At 44.1% G+C, this 24,136-nt stretch overlaps 2 protein-coding genes across 4 annotated transcripts in view; one reads left to right on the top strand and one right to left on the bottom strand.

Moving 5' to 3' along the window:
- SEC31B (SEC31 homolog B, COPII coat complex component) overlaps nt 1–24,136 on the top strand; it is a 68,583-nt gene that overhangs the window by 31,729 nt on the left and 12,718 nt on the right. Inside the window, exons 25-26 of one of the 3 annotated variants that reach the window (XR_007122794.1) lie at nt 9,072–9,255; nt 11,515–11,637. The exons of 1 other annotated variant lie outside the window; for it this stretch is intronic. Coding sequence is in view for 1 of the 2 variants with exons in the window: in XM_047703428.1 (XP_047559384.1) it covers nt 11,515–11,544 (30 nt within the window). In the remaining variant the exon portion in view is untranslated. Of the gene's footprint in view, nt 1–9,071; nt 9,256–11,514; nt 11,638–24,136 lie in introns of those variants that run through there. One more of the 3 variants, XM_047703428.1, reaches the window with a different exon arrangement.
- The window catches only part of WNT8B (Wnt family member 8B), a 62,290-nt gene continuing 39,658 nt past the window's right edge, over nt 1,505–24,136 (bottom strand). The window contains exons 5-9 of the mRNA XM_047703430.1: nt 6,465–6,498; nt 5,103–5,241; nt 4,090–4,215; nt 3,180–3,322; nt 1,505–2,971 (exon numbers count right to left, since the gene is read on the bottom strand). Of these exons, the coding sequence (XP_047559386.1) occupies nt 2,426–2,971; nt 3,180–3,322; nt 4,090–4,215; nt 5,103–5,241; nt 6,465–6,498 (988 nt within the window). The 3' untranslated portion in view covers nt 1,505–2,425. The remainder of the gene's footprint in view (nt 2,972–3,179; nt 3,323–4,089; nt 4,216–5,102; nt 5,242–6,464; nt 6,499–24,136) is intronic.

Here is a 24,136-nt window from a genome sequence, read left to right as displayed (position 1 = left end):
CAACCCTGGTGATTGAGCGTAAGAGAGAACTTAAACTCCATGAATGCAAGGAGGTCTCTGTGTTGTTTGTTCACCGCTGTTATTTGTTCACCAGTGTTTGCTGAATGACCAGATGAATGCGTGGATAATGTAAGAGAGGAAAAAAAGCAATACAGATCTGAGTTAGCTCAATAATATTTTCTTTATAGAACTCAGATGAATCTGGTTATCAATCATATCCATTTGGCAATACAAAACAACAACCTATGAAAGAACTTTCTGGCAGCAATGACGGGTTTCAAGTACTGGCCGGGGATTATCAAATATGAAGCACAATAATTGTCCTGCTTTTATGCTGAGAGACTTGGAGAATGTAGTTTTCCTTTACAGCCCCGTTCTTTTATATTTTCTAGCGGCCTTGCCAGATTTTCTTATGGTACACTATTAAGTAATTCTGCCAAGTGGGACAGCCAGGTTAGTATATGCTGCTACCTGTTTAGGGAAGAAGGACAAGTTGGGAGATTCATGAGGCCCAGATCAAAGCTGAGGGAAGGAGCAAAAAAGGGCTTTTGCTGATAGAGCTGGAAATGAAGCCCTAGGAGATCCTGAAGGGAAGTGTGTCCCCCATGAGGAAGGGCAGGCAGCCTCTCCCCTCAGTAACTGTTAGTTGACCAGAGGATGTACAGGGATGAGGCTAGGGGCTTGGAGTCTGACCTGGCCACTGTCCCAATTTGGAATATACAAGGAGCCTTTCCACTCTCCTGGGTTGGCCTCGAAAGCCTTAGCCCATTACCTACTTGGAGCCACATCTCTCTGCCCTTTCCTACTCAGGGAGCTAGGATGAGGTGGGCTGGCATCTGACCAGTTCTAAAGAGCTGTCCTGTGTCCAGACCCATGACCAGCTTAGGAGGAGGGAGATGGCTGGGAAGCTCCATGGGCTACAGAGAATCTGTCAGGGTTTGACTCTTCCCTTTCCAGAGCCCTCTTTCAGAAGCAAGTTCCTGCTGTTCTGCTTTTCTCTCAAGCAGTGAGCTCAAAAGCAGTGAGCTCTTAGCTTCTGAGTGAATATACTGAGGGAAGATTTGAGTGGATGATTCACTAATTGTTGGCAGGCTAGCCTCAGTCAGCCCAGTGTTAACTACGTAGGCCATCGGGAAAGTGAGGCTTGAGGGAAGATAGTGTTCTGGCAAGGGGGGGAAGGAAGAGAGGGCCTAGAAGTTCTACCTTCCACCCACCCTCCCCAATGTCCCTAAGAATAAGTTCAATACCTAGAAAAGAAGGCACATATCACAGGGACTTCAATAAATTAAAGTTCAAGGTGCTGAGTTTCCAACTGGAAAGTTTCATCGCAGGAAGTTTACCTATTGAAGGCAAATATCCAATGCCCTGAATCCTGCCTGTTTGAGATCCAGGTTTGCGAAAAGGAAACGTCCCAGCTTCTCCTTCCTCATGACCTGCTTTTAGAGGTAAAGAGTGGGGTCTGAATGGGAAATGGGCTTTATTTCATTCAGTCTTGGCTCAGAGAAACAAGGATCCTTTGAGGAAGGAGGAGCGGTAAAGTCGGTTGCTGGGAAGGAATAAGTTAGGAGCAGGGAGAAGTTTCAGGGGCAGGGAGTGGCTGGTCGTCTGCCCTTACATAGTTCCCAGACATTGTGGGTATGCCTGGGGCACCTCGGGTGATTGTCTGAAGGTCACTAGGTCACGGCCTGACGGGTGGAGTCACCGTATCACATGGATGAGTAGCACCCTTGGTTTCCAGCAAGTCACCCTGCTAGGGTTCCCACTTCTTCCATCCTCAGGCCCTGCCTTTGGGAAACAAGCCCCAAACACATGCTTTTTCGCGGGTCAGTTTTGTCAGTTTTTCTTCAGGGAACGGGAACAAGAGAGAAAGCATTAGAGATTGCTGGGGTGTCTGCCAGCGGTTAGCAGGGAATCAGAAGCACGGAAGAAGCTCTGAAGAAAGAAAAGATGTGGCTGTGGTAGAGACCTGGCAGCAAAAGGATGGGGGGAGGGGTGCAAGAAAATGGGAGAAAGGGAAAAGCATGGCTTTCCCGGGCCAGGCCCTGTGAATCTGGGCAGTGGTCTTCCACAGGCTCCATCGGCCAGGCCAGGCCAGGCCTTAGGGCAGCAAGGAAGGGGAGGAGACGTGCCTGTTCTCACCGTAGTCCAAGGAAGATCAGGAGCTCAAAATCTCAGGACTGGGAGTTCTCACACCTAAGTGTGCCGGGTGAGGATGATGGGGACAGAGTTGGAGGAGAGCGCAGAAGAATTAGGGGAAACGGTGGGAAAAGGGTTGGAAACTGGAGAGATGGTGGTGTCTCTCCCTCCTGGGATCCCTGGGCAGGGGGATGCTGGGGCGGGGGCATTTCCTAGGTTCCTCTATCACTGGGGTCTCTCTAAAAGAAGCCTAGGACAGATGGGGAAAGGAGGGGGGCCGAGGAGCCCCTCAGGGTTTTCGCCCGGGTTTGTGCGCGGCGCCCCCCCGCGGCCGTGCGGCGCGGCTGCAGAAGTACTTGGTGACCCGGCGGCGGCACTGCTCGCAGCGGACCGCGCAGCACCAATGGAACTTGCAGTTGCAGCTGGACACGGTCTCGGCGCGGCGCTCCTCCACCGCCAGCCCGCAGTCCCCGCAGAGCCGGCGGCAGCTGCGGCGCTCCCAGCGGCCCAGGGCCCGCCCGCGCCGCAGGCACTCTCGGCCTTCCGTCCCCAGCAGCCCCAGCGTCTTGTTCTCCAGGCAGTAGTCCGGGGAGTCCTCCAAGTGCACCAGCTCCCGCGTGGAGATGGAGCGGAAGGTGTCGGCGATGGCGCCTCGGCCGGCGGCACTGTTACCGGCCCCCTGCAGCAGGTCCACCTTGAGAGCCGCGTGGTACTTCTCCTTCAGGTGCGCGCCCACCTCGCGGAACTCGGGCAGCTGCAGCCAGCAGGTCTGCGTGGTGCAGCTGCCGGACACTCCGTGGCACTTACACGTGCGTTTCATGGTGCCCTTCACCGCCTGGGGAGAGAGCTAGGAGTGAGCTGGCCAGGGAGTAAGCCGCGGGGGAGTTGGCTGCTGGGGGATTGCGAGGCGGCTGGCTAGTCCATGTAGCTGGCCGGCCTGGACCCTCTCTTTTCCAATCTGTTAAATGAACTGAAGAGGGGTCCACACCTAGGGCTGATGGGGGCGGAGCCAGCTGCCTCACCCCGGGGGCTGCAGTTCTCACCTTGCGGCCAGCCTCGTTGTTGTGCAGGTTCATGGCTGCCCGAGCATCCTGTCCTGTCTCTAGGGCATCGACAAACTGCTTGGATATTGCCTCTCCGAAGCCCACGTTGTCACTGCAGCCTCCCCACAGCCAGCCTTGGCCCCCTGGAAGGGTTCGAGGGGAGGAAAGGTCGTTGAGCAGGCGGGCATGGGCTCCTGGGCTACTGTTTCTAACTGGGTTTGGCGTTGGGCAAGTATCCTCTCTCCAGATCAGTTTCAGCCTAGATTTGTTTAGGCCACATTTCCGCTTCCACTTCCAGCCTCAGCCAGTTCCCTGCTCTGGGCTCCATGACCTAAGTCCTCGAGGAGTGGATTCTGTGCAAGGTGCCTGCGGCTTGGCCCTCTACACGCCATCTCTGGTCTTTGGGCAGAGTGTGTTCGTGCCTGGTGAGCAATTGACAATGGCCCGAAAAAGGAGAGGAAAGCACCAGCTTGGGGGGCAGGGGCACAATAGAAATAATATGGAGCAACCAAGTTGAAAGTTGAATTGGAGGTCAGAGAAGATTCCAGAGGACAGCGGAGGTAAAGCGTAGAAAGGAAATGGGTAGGCATGTCCCCCAGTAGGGGGACATGGATACTGGGGGACATGGAATGATGTTCCTTCTGTTCTGAGAGAGTAGCAGGATTGAATCCACAGGGAGTGTTCCTTGGTTGTGTTTAAACTAAGGAAACCCCCCACTTGGAGAAGGAGGGCCCTGAGCTACATTGAGCCTGGTTTGTCACTTCTAGGGTTTTGGCTTAAACTGGGCAGCCCTGATTTCCCCAGATTTAGAAGAATACCACTGTCCTTCACCCACCAAACTACCCACCGAACTTTTCTTCGTAGTGAACTTCACCGGCCTGCCCTGGCCACCCACCGTACCTCTACTCACCCAGCTGCCCGTTGCGGGAGTCGTCACAGCCACAGTTGTCAAAGTCGCCGAGGCTGCAGTTCCTAGTCAGAGTGTACATGACCCCAGCAGAACTGATGGCGTGTACAAATGCTGTCTCCCGATTAGCTGGCAGGAACAAAAATGGGGGAGTCAGAGCAGGGGTTACAACTCAGTGCCAGTCATGCTGTCTCCCTTGAGTGCCATCACTGTGCTCTCCATCCCCAGAACGCCTTCACTGTGCTCCCATCCCCAGCTCCAACCTGTTTCTTCACCTTTACAATGTACCTTACCCTCTTCCACGGTCTGCTCCAGCCTCCGTCTGAGCGCTACGCTTCTCCCCTCCCATCTTTTCAGGTCACACATTATGACTAGGTGGCTAGATGACTGTTGACCTACAGGATTCTTAAGGATTTAGGTGGCAAAGAGCCAGAGGAAGAAATGGGGAAGGAGATGAATCTGAAGGCCAGGCTGTAAAGAACTCATGCCCTTTCCTTCCTGAAATACTGAAGTCTAAGAGTCATGGGCCAGCTAGTCCTGAAAAAAACCTCTGCTTAGCAGCTACTTCATTGACTAGTATGGCCACTCTTTATCTTCTTGGGAATCCGGTGTCCACGTTAGTCCCCACTTATCCTGTACCTCTCTGCTGAGCTGCTGAAAGAAGGGGCTAAGAGGCATGAAGAATTAATACTCCTACCTACCTCCTGATGCTCTTTATAGTGTGAGGACGCTCTTAACCAACTGGGAGGCCAAAGATGTTATAGACTAGGGGTGAGGCAAGGTCCATGCATTGAGCAGTGAGGGTGTTGGGAAGAGAGAGAAAAAAAAAAAAAGCTTTGTAAGAAGGAGGAGATGGAAAAGGGACAGAGAAGATCCCGGAGACAGGATCACCTGAGAGTAGAGACCAGGTGAGGACTAGGATACTGATGTAGAGGCAGCAGGGGGCCATCCCTGAAGAGCGGGGCTCTAACCTATGGCCAGGGGGTCAAGGGAGCTGTGACCAAGGCTTTCCTTACCACTGCGAAGGCCACCATGGCTGGACAGCTGCAGGGCTCTCTCGGGGCAGTTCCATCGGTCCCAGGCAAACTGATACTTGCATTCTTCAATACCACTCTGGGCACCAGCTGCAACACTGCTGGAATAGATCAAGTAGGCCTACAGAAACACAGGGGTCAAAATTCAGACTCCCAGCTGAACTTGGGAGGCATTTACACTGAACTGGCCATGCATCTCTTTTCCTGCCCACTCTTCTCTCCTTCTAAAATAATGACAGGGACACCTGGGTGGCTCAGTCGGTATAGCATCTGCCTTTGGCTCAGGTCATGATCCCAGGGTCCTGGGAGTGAGTCCCTTGTTCAGCTCCTTGCTCAGTAAGGAGCCTGCTTCTCCCTCTCCCTCTGCCTGCTGCTCCCCCTGCTTGCTCTCTCTCTCTCTTTCTCTCTCTCTCTCTGACAAATAAATAAAATCTTTTTTAAAAAATAAAATAATGACAGAGTAAGCACTTTAATTAAATATGCTATACCATTCAACATCACAAATAACCTTGTGAAATAGGTACTATTTTTATAGGTTAGGAATCTGAGGCTCAGAAAGTTGAAGTAAAGCAGTTTGTTCAAAGTCCCACAGCTAGCATGGTAACAGTAGGAACAAAATTCAATGTTACCAGATCTAGACCTCACTAGCCTTTTTTTTTTTTTTTTTTAAGATTTTATTTATTTGACAGAGAGACAATGGGAGAGAAAACACAAGCAGGGGGAGGGGCAGAGGGAGAAGCAGGCTTCCTGTTGAGTAGGGAGCCCCATGTGGGACTCAATCCCAGGACCCTGGGATCATGACCTGAACCAGAGGCAGACGCTTAACAACTGAGCCACCCAGGTGCCCCTAGACCTTGCTAGCCTTTGTTCACTATACTATTCTGCCTCTCCAAAATGAGTCCAAATTACATAATTCATGAATTTTCGGCTGTTCTCATCCCATTACTGTCTTAGAAAGAACATTTGGCTACTGGAACTGTCCTTAGAGATCATGGAGTACAAAGCCAGCATTTTAAAGATGGAGAGCTGTGTCCTACCACTGCACTGAGAAGGATGTGTGGCTGCAACCTGACACCTGGAAAGGCCATTGACTTTGTGGTTCTGGAACTTCTGGCCATAAATTCAGAATCAGTTCTCCTGAGTTCTTGCCTTGGTCCTGACAGTAGTTTGCTGTGTTCTTTTGGGTGCATCCCTAACCCTCTCCATGCCACGTCTTTACTTCTGGAATATACACAGCTAATAAAAAAAATGTGGATATCATGAAAAGAAATTGACATGTATAGTCTTCAGTCAAGAAGCTAAGACCAGTGAAATCCAGATAAATCAAAGGCCATTTTTTCTTACCTTTGGACCCGTCATCAGGAAATTGTTCACTGACCTAGAAGAGACAAAAACCACAGAGCTTAATGGGGATATACCAACTCATTTCTGTTGCCAAGCATTATAGGGATTACCTCACCAAACATAATTGATAGGAAGAAATGAAAATGGTTTTTCCTAGGAAAAATTATGCAGAAAGGATCTATTAAAGATAAATTTATCTAATAGAACATACATAAAAGGAGCTAACATTAGGGCACCTAGATGTCTCAGTCAGTTAAACATCTGACTTTTGATCTCAGTTCAGGTTCTGATCACAGCATTGTGGTTTCAGTCCCTGCACTAGGCTCCATGCTGGGTGTGGAAGCTACTTTAAAAAAAAGAAGAAGAAGAAGAGCTAACATGCTTTCTTTTGATTTTTAAAACTTCAAATAACAAAAATGTTGCAAGTAATATTTGATTATTATTATTATTATTATTTAGGATTTTATTTATTTATTTGACAGAGAGAGATCACAAGTAGATGGAGAGGCAGGCAGAGAGAGAGAGAGAGAGAGGGAAGCAGGCTCCCTGCTGAGCAGAGAGCTCGATGCGGGACTCGATCCCAGGACCCCGAGATCATGACCTGAGCTGAAGGCAGCGGCTTAACCCACTGAGCCACCCAGGCGCCCTGATTATTATTTTGCCATGGAGTGGGAAGAGAGAGCATGAACTTACTACTGTGTACCAGCACTCTACTGTGAGTATTTTACATGCCGATCTTGTTAAATTCTTACTGTATTGGCCATTAATGTTCCTACTTTTTAAATAGAGAATCTGAGACTCAAAAAAGGTAAATATCTTGTTCAGTCTCACCCATCTAATAAGTGATTGAAGCAGGATCGAATCCAAGGCCATCAGACTCTGTAGGACTCTGAGAAGGATAGTTCTCTAATCAGAAAGAGGTAAATAGGGGAGCCTGGGTGGCTCAGTTGGTTAAGTGTCTGCCTTCGGCTCAGGTCACAATCCCAGCGTCCTGGGATCAAGCCCCACATTGGGCTCCCTGCTAAACAGGGAGGCTGCTTCTCCCTGTCCCTCTGTCTGCCATTCCCCCTGCTTGCACGTGGACTCTCTCTCTCTCTCTCTCTAATAAAATCTTAAAAAAAAAAGAAAAAGAAGTAGTAGACTGTCTTTCTAGGAACTGAGTCATAATTAAATTCCAAAAATAAATAATCTGACTCTGGAAAATAGTTTGGCCATTTCTTTCAAAACCAAAATAAATGGACTTGCCATTCAACTTAGCAGTTCTTCTCTTGGGTATTTAGCCCAGAGAAATGAAGATTTGTCTTTACTCAGGAACTTGTACATGGATGTATATGGATGATACTCCAAAACTGGAAGCTACTCAAATACCTTTCCCAGGGTAAGTGGATAAAATAACTGTGGTTCATCCATGCCACAGAGCATTACTGGGTGGTAAAAGGAATGAACTAATTGATACATTCAATAACACGGATGAACATCAAGTACATTATACAAAGTGATCAAAGCCAATCTCAAAAGGATACATACTTTGGGGCATCTGATTGGCTCTGTTGGTTAAGGATCTGACTCGATTTCTGCTCGGGTCACGATCTCAAGGTCGTGAGATAGAGCCCAGTGTCAGGCTCCCCACTGGGCATGGAGCCTGCTTAGGATCCTCTCTCTTTCTCTATTCCACTCATGCTCTATCTTCATGATTTCTACATACTTCATGATTTCATTTATGCAACAATCATGAAATAGATAATCATAGAGCTGGAGAATAGATTAGTGGCTGTCAGGGGTTAGGGATTGGGGATGGGTGTGGCTATAACAGGGTAACACCGGAGAGTCTTGCTTTGGCTCATAGAGGCGATCTTTATGTTAGTCATAATTTGCAAAGACTTTTGGACATTACCAGGCCAGACAGAGGCTAGTTCCCATTCAGAGGATAGACAGTATCAGGAAAGAAAACAGCAACAAAACAAAAATCAAGTCGTGGAGAAAAGAGAAAGCTTTGCCATGAGCCTGGGTTGTAAGAAGATACTAAGTTGGGATCACAGAGAGCCATGGTGGGAGATAGTAGAGGATTCTTTCCTCAAGATCCTACAATATGTAAAGATCTGTGTGATGAGCTGGTTGAGCCAAAATGATTAATCAGTTAGATTTAATTGAACACCTGCCATGGGACAAGACTGTAGGCTTTGTGTGGACATTTCCATTAATTAATGTTTGTTAACCCCAGAGTTATTTGCAGACATATGTGAACCATTATGGCTGGCTTCCTCATATCCAGACCATCCAGTATTAAGAAAAGACTTGGGATTGTTAGCTAGACTTCTTGTAATGGTCATTTTGCAGTATGTACATATATCAAATCATCCTGTTGTATACTTGAAACTAATATGATGTTATGTGTTGACTATATCTCAATTTAAAAAAAGGTAGTGTGTCCTTGTGAACACCAAAGGAGGAGGATCTTGTTCTTAATTAATGAGACATTGGCAAGATATTTTATTGGGGAGTAAAATACAATATGGATTAAAGATAGCATAGTTAGTGTGTGATGTTAGGAAGTGGAAAGAGAGCGAAAAAGGAAGGAATTTAAGTGTTTTTATGGGTATTACCCAGGGACAATTATGTGATTGGAGGCAAGATGCTAATAAACAGTAGAAGATACAAAATTTGTTTACCAAGCGGAGGCAGCTCTATAGAACATGGTATAATCACCATGCTCCTAGACGAAGTACAAGCTTCCCATTCCCCATATGGACTGTTGCTGAAGATACCACCCAGATGGAGTGTCACTCAGAAGGTTTGTGTCTTACCCTTCTAACAATTCTCAGACCTTTTCTTGAACTCCAGACTTGCATATTCCACTTCAATGTTTAATGGGCATCTCAAACTTAATCCATCCAAAACTTAACTCCTGATCTTTGCTGCCACCATCCCAAACCTGCTCCTTCTGTAGTCTTACCCACTGGAGTAAAGGACACTTCCTCCTCTAGTTGTCAGACAAAAATCTTGGAATCATCTTTGGCTCCTTTCTTACTCTCATATCCCATATTCATTCTGTCATCAAATCCTGCCAACTCCGGTTCAAATTATATCCAGTTCTCAACACCTTCAGGGCTGTCCCTGGGTCCAAGCTATCATTGTTTCCTGCCTGGATGATTGTTTTGTTTTTAAGGTTTTTCTTTTAAGCAATCTCTACACCCAATGTGGGGCTTGAACTCACAACCCCTGGGATCAAGGGTCACATGCTCTATCAGTTGAGCCAGCCAGGAGCTCCATTGCCTGGATTATTGTTAAAGCCTCCTGACTGAGCTCCTTGTTTCCACCCTTATTCTCCCACATTTTATTCTCAAAATGATTGGTCTATTTAAAGATCAGTCCCTTGAAAATATAGATCAAGGGCACCTGGGTACCTCAGTCAGTTGAACATCCAATTCTTGGTTTTGACTCCAGTCATGATCTCATGTGGAATGAGACTGAGCCCCATGTCAGGCTCCACGTTCAGTGGGGAGTCTGCTTGAAGATTCTTTCTCTGCCCCTCCCTCCATCCCCAATCAAGTAAATAAATAAATAAATAAATAAATAAATAAATCTTTAGAAAAATAAAATGTAAATCGAATTTTGCTACTTTCTGTTCAAAGTTCTCCAATGATTTTCTTTTTTTTTTTAATCTATTCTTTGAAAAAAAAATTTTATTTATTTATTTGACAGAGATCACAAGTAGGCAGAGAGGCAGGCGGCGGGGCGGCGGGGAGAAGCAGGCTCCCTGCAGAGCAGAGAGCCCGGAGCCCGATGTGGGGCTTGATCCCAGGACCCTGAGATCATGACTTGAGCCAAAGGCGGAGGCTTAACCCACTGAGCCACCCAGGTGCCCTGATTTCCTCTTTCACATAGAGCAGAAAGCCAAACCTTATCATGCTTTATAAAATCCTGTGCAATCTGGCCCCCATTAATAGCACACTGGTCTCCTTGTTGTTCCTCCAGCACACCAGGCACTCTTCAGCCTCTGGGCCATCACATTGGCTGTTCTTTCTGCCCAGAATGCTTTTTGCTCAGATCTCCACATAGTTTGTTCCTTCACCTGCATTCAGCCTTTAAATCCTGTGTGTCATTCTCCCTAAAGCTTTTCTTGGTCATCCTATTTAAAATTGCAACTCCCCCACCCTTCTCTGCTTCATAAATTGTATGATTCTCTTTATACAAAATGTCCAGAATAGTCAATTCCATAAAAAAATTTTACTTACTCTTAATATCTAGTTCAAAAGCCACAACCAGCATTTCCTGAAGATTCATAGCAACTTTCTTCTGCCTCGTATTAAGATTTCCTCTTATTCCCTGATATTTGACTGTAAGTGAGGGTTGCCTTAGTTATCCTTATATCCCCTCCAACTCCTATTACAGTACCTTGAACAGAGTAAGTGCTCTTTAAAAATGGATTGAATTAGGGGCGCCTGGGTGGCTCAGTGGGTTGGGCCGCTGCCTTCGGCTCAGGTCATGATCCCAGGTCCTGGGTTCGAGCCCCACATCGGGCTTTCTGCTCAGCAGGGAGCCTGCTTCCTTCTCTCTCTGCCTGCCTCTCTGCTTACTTGTGATTTCTCTCTGTCAAATAAATAAATAAAATCTTTAAAAAAAAAAAAAAAATTGATTGAATTAAAGGGTTTTGAAAAAAGGATGGAAGGATCATCAGAACGAACAGAAAATTGTAGGATAATAGGATCACAGGAAAAGATCCGGGGGAGGATATGGACAAGGAAGTCTGGCAAGCCAGTGCTCCCACTAATTTTCTAACATCGAGAGCAGACGACCGTGCCACATTAGCAGATGATCATACCACAAGAGCAACAGACAGTTAACACTAAGCATATGTACACAGAGGTTGGTGTTACAATCAGAAGTTTTAGCAAAGTCAGTCTGACACACTTAATGTTATGTGTAATTGTTATTGTGCTTCATAGTAATTAGACATAAGTGGTAAGTGATTTACATAAATAACTGCAGTTAGTTTTGTTTTTATGCTACCAAATAAAAATGTTGTAATTGTTTCTTCTCCTTTTGACAGTCTTCCAGTATATATACTGATGCCATTTAAAATTTAACTTCCATCACACGATAATAGCTGACGTTTATGGAGTACATCTCTTCTAAAGCAGTGCTTCACCTGTATCATCATTTTTAATTTCCATGGCAACCCTATGGGGTAGGTACTATGCTATATACTGAATGTTTATCCTATGCACAGAAAATACTTTAAGTGCTTTCTTTGCACGTTTTCAGCTCGTATCATTGTCACAACCATTGTATAAGGTAGAAACTATAATGTCTTCCATTTTACAGAACCAGAAGCTGAAGCATGCAGCGGTTAGCCAGCATCCCACAGCTGGTAAGTGGTAAAGCCAGGATGGGAACCTAGTCAGTGTGATCCCGGAGCATGTATTCCTTCGCTGCTATGCTTTTCCGCAACCCGTGTTTCTCTTGCTCATATCCCCACCTGCTAATTCAGGACTCCTGATACCCCAAAAGTTCTTGATAACTACTTCTTGAAGGTCTTAGTGATGTTTTGCACACACTGATAAACAAGCGCGGTTAACTATCACATTGTCTCTGCCGCTTTTCCATTCTTCTGTTGCTCCAACCCTCCCTCTGTGTGTATGTCCGCCAGGCACCCATATCTGCCAGGCCTGGCCTCTGCTTTATCCAGGCACCACCATATTCCCTGGGCACATTGTAGGGAGGACTGTTTCTGCTTAGACTGGGTTCAATGCATAAAAAAGTAGCAATGTACCACACTAATTTGGGATGTTAATAATGGGGGAAACTGTGCAGGGGGAAAGGGGAGTATTTACAGGAACTCTGTACTTTCTGTTCAAGCTCTCTGTGAACCTTAAACTTCTCTTAGAGGAACCATAGATTTTTTTTTTTTTTAAATACAGGGACAGATGTCTTTTAATCCATTTAGAGCTTTGCTTTTCCACTTAGGTATCAAAACTGCCATTTGTGTGCATGGTCTTAGAAGGTTTCAGTAAAATAATTCTTCAGGTTTGGCCTGTAACATGGCCTCCTCATCACCCACCAGCTTTCTTCATTGGACTGAAGCTGAGGGGCTTGCTAACATGTTCCAGTGACTGGCTTCATAGCTGGGATCTTCTTGATTCCCTATCTTGCTATCCCTATCCCATGCTATCCTGGGAAGACTCCATAGCCACTCCATAGCCACACAGATAAATTTCTAGAGCCGTCAGCCCTGCCAGTACTCCTGACCTGCCCATATATCGAGACTCCAAGTGGTGGGCCCAGCCTGGAGCACCTTCAAAAGGTGTCATCCTCACAAAGAAATGGGCGATGAAGAGAAGTAGCAACTAGAGTTTCTCTCGTGTTTTGTTGAGACCTTTCCTGGGCTCAGCTTTCAGTGACCTCCTGCTCAAAGTGCCTTTGTCCACCCAGGAGCCATATCCTTGGCCTTGGCACACCGGCTATTACTGATTCACCCACACTGGACCTCCTCCATCCCTAGGACGACTCCCTCAAGAATAAGCACCAGTACAGTTTCTGATTTAGGTGAGACTCTTTATTATGCTGGGAGCTGGCAGTGTCCATTGGCTTAAAAGCAAATAGATGGGGCTCTCCTGCCAGATAAGCAGGATAATTCTTCAATGAGACTCTGCCTGAAGCTAGCCCTGCCCCTTTCCCCAGATGCCCAAAGAAGGTGGATTTGGTGAGAGCATCCCCCCAGATCTGCTCCTGGCCTTCCTGTGAGTCCCAGCGGTGAAGGGTGTAAGCAACAGACACACTCCACCAATTCCCTTTAACTGTCAGGTGGCCATAGTGCCTGACCCAGGCAGGACTGCAGTCTTCTACCTCCTGTCTCGGTGTTAGTCTTGCTTCGGCTTTTTGTTTTGTTTTGTTTGAAGGGATCCAGTCTAGGGCAATGGAGTGTAAATTTTAGTGTTGTATGTAAAACTGAGAAGTCTGAGTAAGCTTTATGGAAGAGATACTATGGTTATAAGATCTTAATGCTGGGGAAGGCTGGGGAAAGGGTACATAGGACTTTTCGGTACAATTCTTTGCAAACTTCTGTAAATCTGTAAAATGCCATTTATATAAAAATAAGTTGATAGGGGCACCTGGGTGGCTCAGTCGATTAAGCATCTGTCTTCAGCTCACGTGGATTGAGCCCCATGTCGGGCACCCTGCTCTGTGGGGAGCCTGCTTCTTCCTCCCCCTCTGCCTGCCGCTCCCCCTGCTTGTGCTCTCTCTTTCCCGCTCTGTCAAATAAGTAAATAAATCTTTAAAAAATACATTTATAATTTAAATATGTAAAGTATAAAAAGATATATATATCTTTTATATATCTTATATATAAATATATATATATATATATATATATATATATATAAATTAAGTGTTACATACATATATACATATGTACGTACATGATCTGGAATGCCAGAGATTTGGAGAATAGACTTCAGTGTAGGCATTTGAAAATTAATCCACACAGATTAGCTGGTAGAGTCCATAAGAATCCTCTGGGGAGTTTATTAAACATGAAGATTCTTGGGTCCCAGTTCCAGAGACTCCTGTTGAGTGGTGGTAATGGGGGGAATGGATGGTAGGAATCTGTGTGTACCACGTTCCTAAGATGATCCTCAGAGTCCACTTCGAGAAACACTGGTCCAGAGGGAGAACAGGCCTCTAATATCTAAGTAATAATTTGAGGGCTTGGAAAGTTTAAGTTATTGCTTCAGTCTTCTAGACAATTGCTGCTCCAACTGTAACAGTCACAAATTGATGGACATTGTCTTGTTTTGTTTCTGGATGGAGTACCTTCTGGTTTTGGTAGCTCTCCTAGCACTCTCTGGTCACTGCCTTGAGGGACTGGGTCTCTGGCTGCACTGATCAGTAAAATCATGGGGATTTCTTTCCTTCCCTGTGGTTTTTCTTGGTACTGTAGTTTTTCCCCTCTAGCAATTATAACTGACTTATGTTTACCTTTGTCATACCAGGAATAAACTATCTTGGGGGGGTGGGTGGAATGTGCCCACAAGGATTCTGAGTGTTTGTCTAAGGGCCATCTGTCCTCTAGGAAACTTGCTGACTACCTCCATTCATGGAAGTCTTCAATGCCATAGTTATGATTTTATATTCTTAGACCACATTCTTGTCATCAATCCACTGTCATCAATGACTCTAACTCAGTTCTTGGTTTGTACTTTTTCCTACAAGCTTCTGATGCCATCTCATCCTTCTCCCAAGTTAATTTACCAACAGTAAGAATTTGGGAGAGTAGTAATTTCTCTCTCTTTCTTTCTCTCTCTTTCTATCATTCCTTCTCAGCTCTTACAATAATGTTTCACCATACCCTCTGCTGTCACTTGCCCCCATGTAGGCCGGTTAGCTAAATCATGCCCTCTTGTCCCATTTTCCCTGCCCTCTGCCTAGCTCCTCAACTGTCAACATTTATCAGTTCTTTCCCCTTCATTTCAATGTGTGTCTAAGTCTTTACATTCCTAATTACTAAATATTTTTTAGTTCTTGTTAAACAACCATCTAGATACAGATGCATTTGTAGTTTTGAAGCTATGGGTAATGCTAGAGGAGAGTCCTGTGGACTTTCCATCTTTTCCCCATTTCTTCTCTGCTCTATGGATCTCCTAGATCTCCTAGCCTTGCAACGCCTCAGTGCTATATTCAGCCACGATCTGTATTCAGCCACGATCTGACCCCAACTGAAAATTCTTTGGACTGTCAAACACCCACAGCTCAGTATTATGCAGCTTCTCTCATGAGCCATATTGCCTCCTGAGTTGCCTATTTCGTAATCAGTCTGAACACCAGCAAAAATTTTTCCCAGAGAGCTGGTACAGGAGGGGAGGGACATTGGACAACCCAAGTACAAATGCCATAGCTTCTCTTTTAGCTCTGGGAAAGTCTCCAAGTTTCTTTTGTTTCTTTGTGTTTTCTTACCTCACATTTATGATCCATAGATCCAAACACCCTACTTTCAAAGCTCCTCTTCATTTGATACCATTTGACGAAATTTATTTTACCACCTTAGGAAGTTCACAGAAAATTGGAAGTTCCCATTCTCTGGTAGTTATGTCTAATTATGGATGAGCAGTTTAAACCACTATCCAATTAGTTTCAGCAATTTCTTCCTGTTTGGGGGCATTTTCCAAAGTAGTGTAGCCCACGAGGCTGTAGCACATAGCAGTTTGGCAGCTGTGGTGAGAACACATGGCTGATTCTATATGGCCTGGGGCACAGATGGACACAGGATCAATTGTACCAAATACCATCCTGTCTTCAGACTTACTTCTTCCTTTGCATGACTAGGCCCTTATTACGGGTCAAGTTCCTGTGCTGGACTCCATCTCCCCTGAGTATCAGAGTCCTTTCCCAGGGAAGAACTCAGTGCCATGCAGCAAACTTCTCATAGGCGAGCACTACCTGGCCAAGTGTGCCCTGATTCATTTGAATCCCAGTGGTTAACTTAGGGGCTTAGATTTAAGTTAGGATTCCCTTTTTGCCTTCCCCACCCCTATGTATATGTATTTTTAAACCTGCATAGGGTTTTTTAAAAGAAGATTTTATTTATTTATCTGAGAGAGAGAACACAAGCAGGGGTTACAGGCAGAGGGAGAAGCAGGCTTCCCGCTGAGCAAGGAGCCTGATGCAGGTCTCCATCCCAGGACCCTGGGATCACAACCGGAGCTGAAGGCAGACGCTTAACCGACTGAGCCACCCAGGTGCCTCCCGCTCCCCCACATATTTTTAAAAAGCAAAATTCTGAATGTGAATCTCCAGAATTTAGTGTTTTCTTCTCAGGGCCCCAAACTTTCATCTCAATGCACTCTGACACCTTGTTGGTTTGGCAACCCCCCCCACACACCTTCACTTTCCTCACAAGTTTTGAATAATAGGTTTGGCTTCTCCCTACCCTTTAATCTCATCTTTCAAGGTCCATAAAAAGTCTCTGGATCCTGAAGCTCTAGCTGGCCTACTTCGGAAGGGACCATCTGATTACAGCTTGGGGTGAGGGGAAACAGAGAAGGGGCAGTGAACAAATGCAGGTGCAGATCTCTGTGTGGCAATCTAGCACAGAGAGAGAACGGGAAAGGAGCAAACAGGCTGAGGGGAGGATCCTGAGGAGAGTTGCTATCTGGAGCTGTAGCTAGAAGGTGCCCCAGTGAAGCAACTTCTCTTAGAACGAATGTGTAACAACTGGCTTTTCACCTCCTAGAACTCACGGATGTCTCTGGCCAGGGAGAGCCCAAAGATAGCTCTTTCTGAGCGAGTTTTCATGTGATTCTCTCCATCCTCTCCAGCATTGGACCCATAGAACACAGGCGCATCAGCACACATGGAGCTGAGCACACACACAGTGACATAGAAGGCAAGTTTTACGAACGGCTGGCTGTGAAATAATATCCCATTGGTCCGAAGTTTTTTACTACCCCCTCTGACAATACCCAAGGATATTTAAGTTAGGAGCAATTCACTGTACAATTAGAAAGAATTAAAGTTAAGATGCAAAAAAAAATTTTTTTAAGGACTGAACAGTGTGGCTAGTTCTTATTCATTGTAAAGTCCAAATAATTGAAATCAGGCTCTTTCCCATTTAGCTAGGGGAAGGGATTAGAAAACAGAAGGCACAGATCTCTGAAGTCTCGAAGGGAAGAGAAATACCCAGAATTTCAAAGACACGTTGCCTCCTACTTAAAAATTTGCCCAGAAGGGACAGAGGTGATATCAGCGGAGAGATCTATTTTCAGTAGAGCAAAGGAACTGAAGCAAGGTTACAGCAAATGAGCAGTTATGAAATGAAAGCCGCCAGTGTAGACTCACTGAGGGAGGATGGCATTGAAAGTAAAGACAGACATGATTGCAGTGCAGACTGGGGCCAAGTGAAGGTTTTTTTTCCCAAGATAAGTATAAAAAAAATGAAGGAATGTGTAGTTTTCGTCCCATTCCCATATCTATGTCTCTTTCTTCCAAGGGAATTCAGGCCTATAAATAATTCTCAAACTGTTTTTTTGTAAATGTGAATTTTCCATATTATAATGCAGTGCCCTAAAATCAACAAAAACGAAAAGTCTTATAAACCACTTAGCTAAAAGAAAAAAAAAAGTTAAACAGATGCAACAGTTTTAGTAGAAATCGTATTAAAATTTATAATAAATTCCTACATTATCTCAAATCCAGCCTGTGCCCAGTAATTCTCGGCAAAGACCATATCATAGCTGATGGGACAATTGTGTATTCTAGGTCTCTGCAAAACAATCCCAGGCCGATTCTTTCCCGAGCAAATCACAAATGTTCAAGGGACAGTCTTTTCCTCTGAAACTAAAATGCCATGTGTATTCCAGAATGTTTTATAAATTGATAGGCTGTCTTTCCTTGTCCTCATTTCCTTCCTTCTTTATGTATTGTAGCAAACTCTGCTGAGAAACGCTGAGCTACAAAAAAGCACTTCAACACTTAGCATTTAAATGAGGACTCTAACTGGGAATAAGCTGTATTCTTTCTCTGTTCTGTGGCCTCTAAGCAAAAAGCTGCTAAGGAACAGCCCAAGCCACTGTTCCCAGAAAGCCTGGGACTACAGGAACCTCTTCCAGGATCATTATGGAGGCAGAAAATTTTGTTTTGTTTGTTGATTTTGTTCTTCTGGTCCCTGTAGTATAGACCTTAGAAAATACTTATGTTCTCAACTGCGTTGTTGGATACAATATCAGGTTATTTTAGGATCAGGAAGGTAGGTGTATGTGGTAACTCTGAGAATTAGCCTACAAAACAACTAGCTGTACAGTTCAAGGTGAGAAAATTGACAGGTTATGACACTTTAGTATCATTTTTTACTATTTAATGGAACTAAATCCAATCCAGCGCTCCACTTCTGTTGCCTTTGCTGATCAGCCACAGCTCAAACAGAAATAAACTAAATGTATTTGAATGAATTTTCTCTTTTTACTAATTTTTATTCTTCATTTTTCTCCCCAAGGGCGGCTGGTCTTATCTATACTTTCTCCAAGATTCACTCTAATCACTGACTCTAGATCTCTCAGACGCAATAGGAGATTTCTTTTCCTATTACTCTTCTTCCAGTTTTAAACCATGGTGGTATTTAGAAGATTTAGACAAAGAGAAATATATGCAAGTGAAAATGTGAGAGAAGATGAAGTAAGATGAGCTAGCAGAGGCCAGCTGTTGAGGCAGAGTTGTGGGGTCCATTATACACTGTTCTCTCTCTCTTTGTTGAAAAATGAAATTTTCCATAACATAGAATTAAACAATATGCTGCTTCTGAACCAATCATGTATGCAGCGTAGGCTCCACCAGGCACCTTGGATTAACGTGAAGAAATGTTAGGATAATACGGTTCGCTATTTTTTTTCCTGGCTACTTGTATAGAATGGAATCTTTCAGTTCAACTGTGGTGAGCCTGAAGAGCTTGAGTCAAGGAAAAGGACTGAGATTTATGGTAGCAAAAGAGAATTAGTTTTGAATGAAGAGGAAATTTCTCACAGGGCAGGATGGTTTAAGCTTGGCCTAGAAAACCTAAGAATTTCCTCTACGGAGTTGAGGAAGACTGAAAGACTGAACTACTGGTCCACTTACAGGGCCTTATGGAGATGACTGGAACACAGCCTCATGGTGTGTTGGGTCCAAAAGGATGCTGAAGTTGGGGAAGCAACCAAAAGTGAATTTGGTGAGTGGTAATGGTGGGTAATGGTGAATTTAAGCAATCCCCTTCTGGTCTGATTGCTCTTGGCTTAGAGATAACTTTGACCTAAGAAGCATACAGAGAAATGATATGATCAATAACCAGGGCCTACGAAAAAGATTGAGAAAAACAAGCCATTGGCTTATAAAGAGACTAGAGAATCTGTCCAGAGTGAATGGTAGTTTCTTTTGAGAGGTCCTCTGAATGTAGATGTATTTCAATGGGAGGCAATGGGGAATGTTACTTATGTGAAAAGAGCTCAGTTTCCTCCAGGCTAGTCTTTTACTTAGGATAAAAAATCTGCTTTCTGCAAAGTCAGGGTTTATCCTAAGAAAAATTATATTGACCTCTCTCTCCAAGCCCTATGAATTCTCCTCTGCCTTTCTGAAGGAGATAGAACAGAGTTCTTTCCTTTCCTTTCTTTCTTTCTTTTTAAAGATTTTATTTGTTTATTTGAGAGAGAATGTGCACACAAGCATAGAGGGAGAGGCTCGGAGAAGCAGGCTCCCCGCTGAGCAGAGAACCCGGACTCGGGGCTCAGGACCCTGAGCCGAAGGCAGATGTCCAACTGACTGAACCACCCAAGTACCCGTCTTTCTTTCTTTCTCTTCCCTCCCTTCCGTTTCCTCCCTCCTTCTCTCTCTCTCTCTCTCTCTCTCTCTCTCTCTCTTTCTTTCTTGACCAACACTGTACCTTTATTCACTACATCTCCTTATCACATGCTCGAATTAGGGATCTTGGGGAATTTGTTTTTGCCTCTGCCTTTTACTTTGAACGTAAGGGGAATCAAAAGACAAAAGAGCTCTAAAGATTTTAAGTGTCTCTTTAAAAGCTGTTACATGAAAAATAATGAAATGGAGGACACTACAATAATTCTCAGGCTCCTACAGACCCTAAGATGTGCTACAAAAATGGGTCTTTATCCTTAGGAAAATATCATCAGAACTAGCTTTCTTTTTTTTTTTTTTTTAAAGATTTTATTTGTTTGACAGAGAGAGATCACAAGTAGACAGAGAGGCAGGCAGAGAGAGAGAGAGAGAGGGAAACAGGCTCCCTGCTGAGCAGAGAGCCCGATGCGGGACTCAATCCCAGGACCCTGAGATCATGACCTGAGCCGAAGGCAGCGGCTTAACCCACTGAGCCACCCAGGCACCCCAGAACTAGCTTTCTTATGCTATACATAAAACCTTAACATCAGGGACGCCTGGGTGGCTCAGTGGGTTAAGCAGCTGCCTTCGGCTCAGGTCATGATCCCAGTGTCCTGGGATCGAGTCCCACATCGGGCTCCTTGCTCATCAGGGAGCCTGCTTCTCCCTCTGCCTCTGCCTGCCATTCTGTCTGCCTGTGCTTGCTCTTTCTCTCTCTCTGACAAATAAATAAATAAAATCTTAAAAAAAAAAAAAACCTTAACATCAGAAGCAGTACAGATAATACAGATACTTTTGAGTGATCTACGAACAAACACAGGCCCACTACATTGAAAAGAACAGGTAACTTGAGGTTTTTGGTGACAGTACACATGTTATCCAAATCAGCCTGCAGACAGTTTTTGGTGAGATGAAAGGAATGGAATAACAGAATGAAATAATATAAATTTGTTGGATAAATAAGTGTAAGATAATTTAAATAAGCTAACAGAACTATTTTTTTTATTTTTTTTTATTTTTTTAAGATTTTTATTTATTTGACAGACAGATCACAAGTAGGCAGAGAGGCAGGCAGAGAGAGAGGAGGAGGAGGCAGGCTCCCTGCTGAGCAGAGAGCCCGATGTGAGGCTCGATCCCAGGACCCTGGGATCATGACCTGAGCCAAAGGCAGAGGCTTTAACCACTGAGCCACCCAGGCGCCCCAGAACTATTTTTTTAATATAAAAATACTAATCAGGCACAAGCTTTTGTTTCTTAATGCCAGACTTCTAAATGTGTATGAGACTACTGTTAACATTATTAAACATTCCCAGAAGAATTAGAGTGTCAGAGAAAGAAGGATGGCCACAACAGGAAGAACATGGTCCAGTGTTCTGGCTCCTGAGCTATGAATGTGGGCAGGGAAAACAAAGCAAGGTTCTATCTGAAGTGGAAAGGCTTATTGGAGAGAAGCCATGAGTGCTGTGGATTCAAAACCTGTCTCACCAGTGACAATTTTTGTGTCTTCGGCCAGTTACTTAGTGAACATGTACTAAGCGTTAGTTCGCATTATCATTATTTCTTTTTTTTTTTAAGATTTTATTTATTTATTTGACAGACAGAGATCACAAGTAGGCAGAGAGGCAGGCAGAGAGAGAGGAATGGAAGCAGGCTCCCTGCTGAGCAGAGAGCCTGATGCAGGGCTTGATCCCAGGACCCTGGGATCATGACCCAAGACGAATGCAGAGGCTTTCACCCACTGAGCCACTCAGGTGCCCCCACATTATCATTATTTCTGAGATAGATTTTGTCCCAGGATATGGGGCAGGGCCAAAGCTAATCTTAAATTATCCTTTTTCCCAAGACTATAGCAATACAAGAGTAAGGACTTAAGTAAACCATGGAGCCTTCTACCTTTAAACTAGAAAATATGAAGATGCTCTACTTCTGAGAACTGATACCTACTTGTAGAAGTTTCTGAACTTAAGAAAAGATTAAGTTTAAATTAAGGTTAAGGTTTCCTGTCATGGTTCTTCCCTTATATAAAATGGTTTACATGCAAAGGTCAGTTCAAAACACATTCATCAGTTCAAAACACATTCATCATCATCGTGATTCAGCATGAGTCCTCAAGAACCAAGTCTTCTGGGTTCAAGTTCCATCTGGATCATTACAAGTTAGGTGATCTTGCCAAGTTATTTAAGATCTCTGGGGCTCCCTCATCGGGCTCTCTGCTCAGCAGGAAGCCTGCCCCCCCCCCAGCCCTGCCGCCTACCTCTCTGCCTATTTGGGATCTCTGTCTGTCAAATAAATAAATAAAATCCTAAAAAAAAAAAAAAAAATCTCTGGGCCTCAGTTCCCTCACCTGTAAGATGTAGATGACCATAGTTTCTAATTCGAAGGATTAATAGAAGGATTGGTAAAGCACTTACAACAGTGCCTGCCTACACAGTAAGTTACCCATTATTACAATTGTGGTTAATTTCTGCATAAGAGACATGATGATAAGAGACACGTCTGATTCTAAAGGAGTTTCTGGGCTAGTGAAGAAGACAGATTCAAAAGCAGAATTCCAGTAAGAGGTACCAAGTGCCATGATGGCTTAACCTGCCACTGGCTATAATGCGGACAGAGAGAAGAGGTAGCTAATTTTACTGTGAAGAATTCCGGGAGGAGGGAATACCTAACCCAAGTCTTCAAAGATGAGTAGATGGCAAGGGTCTAGTGGAATCTTTGGAATCTTTTAGCCAAAAAATATTTCACCCAAAATGTGAACAAATAAAATCCTTTCTAAATGTCCTGATTTTATTAAGATTTTTTTTTTTTTATTTGACAGAGAGAGAGAGAGACCACAAGTAGACAGAGAGGCAAAGAGAGAGGGGGAAGCAGGCTCCCTGCCGAGCAGAGAGCCCAATGCGGGGCTCCATCCCAGTACCCTGAGATCATGACCTGAGCCGAAAGCAGAGGCTTTAACCCACTGAGCCACCCAGGCGCCCCTATTTTAATAATCGTAAACATCCAGCAGATTAAGAGAACTTGATCATGTCAGTTGGAAAAGAAAATATCTAAGAGTAGTTGGAGCCCAGGAAAAGGGATTTATATTTATAGTCCCAAGAGAGAATAGCATTCCCTAAGATACAGCATTAAAGCAAGTGTCCCAGCTGGGAAAAAAAGAAAAAAGTAAACTCTTTCCATGGAAGAGAGAGGGTTTGGATTGAAACTCCTTCTGATCCTTTTTTAATATCCCTGCTTATATAATATTACAAAAAGGAGATGCTTCTTTGTGTCATATTATCATCCACACACATAAAATGAACATGTATCATGGAGCATCTGCCTTATTTATACAAACTGGTTTTGTAAGAGAAGTTGTAATGAAGTGTCTCTTCCCAGGACCTCTTAGCCTTTGTTAATGATGATGATGATGGTACTAATAAATATCATTAACTAATTAATTATTATTATTATTAGCTAACTGTTATTTTTATTCATGGCAGGAAGTATAGAGACTCTGAAAGCAAAAATGTAGGGCTCAAGTTGTTGACAAATCAATGACAAAACTGGGAATTCAACTTCAGTGATCGTGTCTCAAGCCCTTAGCAGGACCTCCAACATTGCAGCTACTGACCTAATCCCCTCAGAGTTACCCCATAAATCCCAAGTTTTTTCATGGGTTATGAATTTTTTGTTGATCAGGGGAGCTATTGGTATGTGACTCTTTGATTTTGGCATATTATTTTCCAGATTCCAAAGCAATTTTCACTTACCTTTTATTTCCCTAACTTCAGAGATTCCCAGCCTCTCTGAGGATGAGAATTTCTTTTTATGGTAGCAAAGTTTAGTGCATCCTGTTCTTTTTTGTATCTTTTAGTGGAAAAACTTAACAGAAATGTAACCACAAATTATCATGAATTCAGTACTTTTAAGTATGTATTTTTATTATTCATAATACATATTTAAAAAATAGTAGCACATGTATGTGGAGAATAATTTTTGCTATAGATGATGCTTGGAAAGAGTATGGATGCAAGACAGCCCCCCTACACTCACTGAAGCCCTTGCTGATCAGGGGTTCTGCAATCATCATCAGATGAAATTTCATAGAAATTCATAGAAAGTTCATAGAAAGGTTACTTTAAATACATAAATGTAGCAAACCAAGGAATGGTGTATTTCAAAAGCTGTCTTAAAACCCAAAGATTTTCCATAAATTCTTGCTCTACTGCAGAAAAGAAATTGACTCCCTTTAAAGCCTTTGGAGAGAATGAGAGCAGAGCCATAGTTAACCTCTGTGTTCCAGTGCATCTTTCTGATTTGGTCATCAAGTTGGGCAG

Source organism: Lutra lutra, chromosome 14 (genome assembly GCF_902655055.1).
Source record: "Lutra lutra chromosome 14, mLutLut1.2, whole genome shotgun sequence".
NCBI lineage: Eukaryota > Metazoa > Chordata > Mammalia > Carnivora > Mustelidae > Lutra > Lutra lutra.
This window is presented reverse-complemented; position numbering and strand designations above follow the sequence as displayed.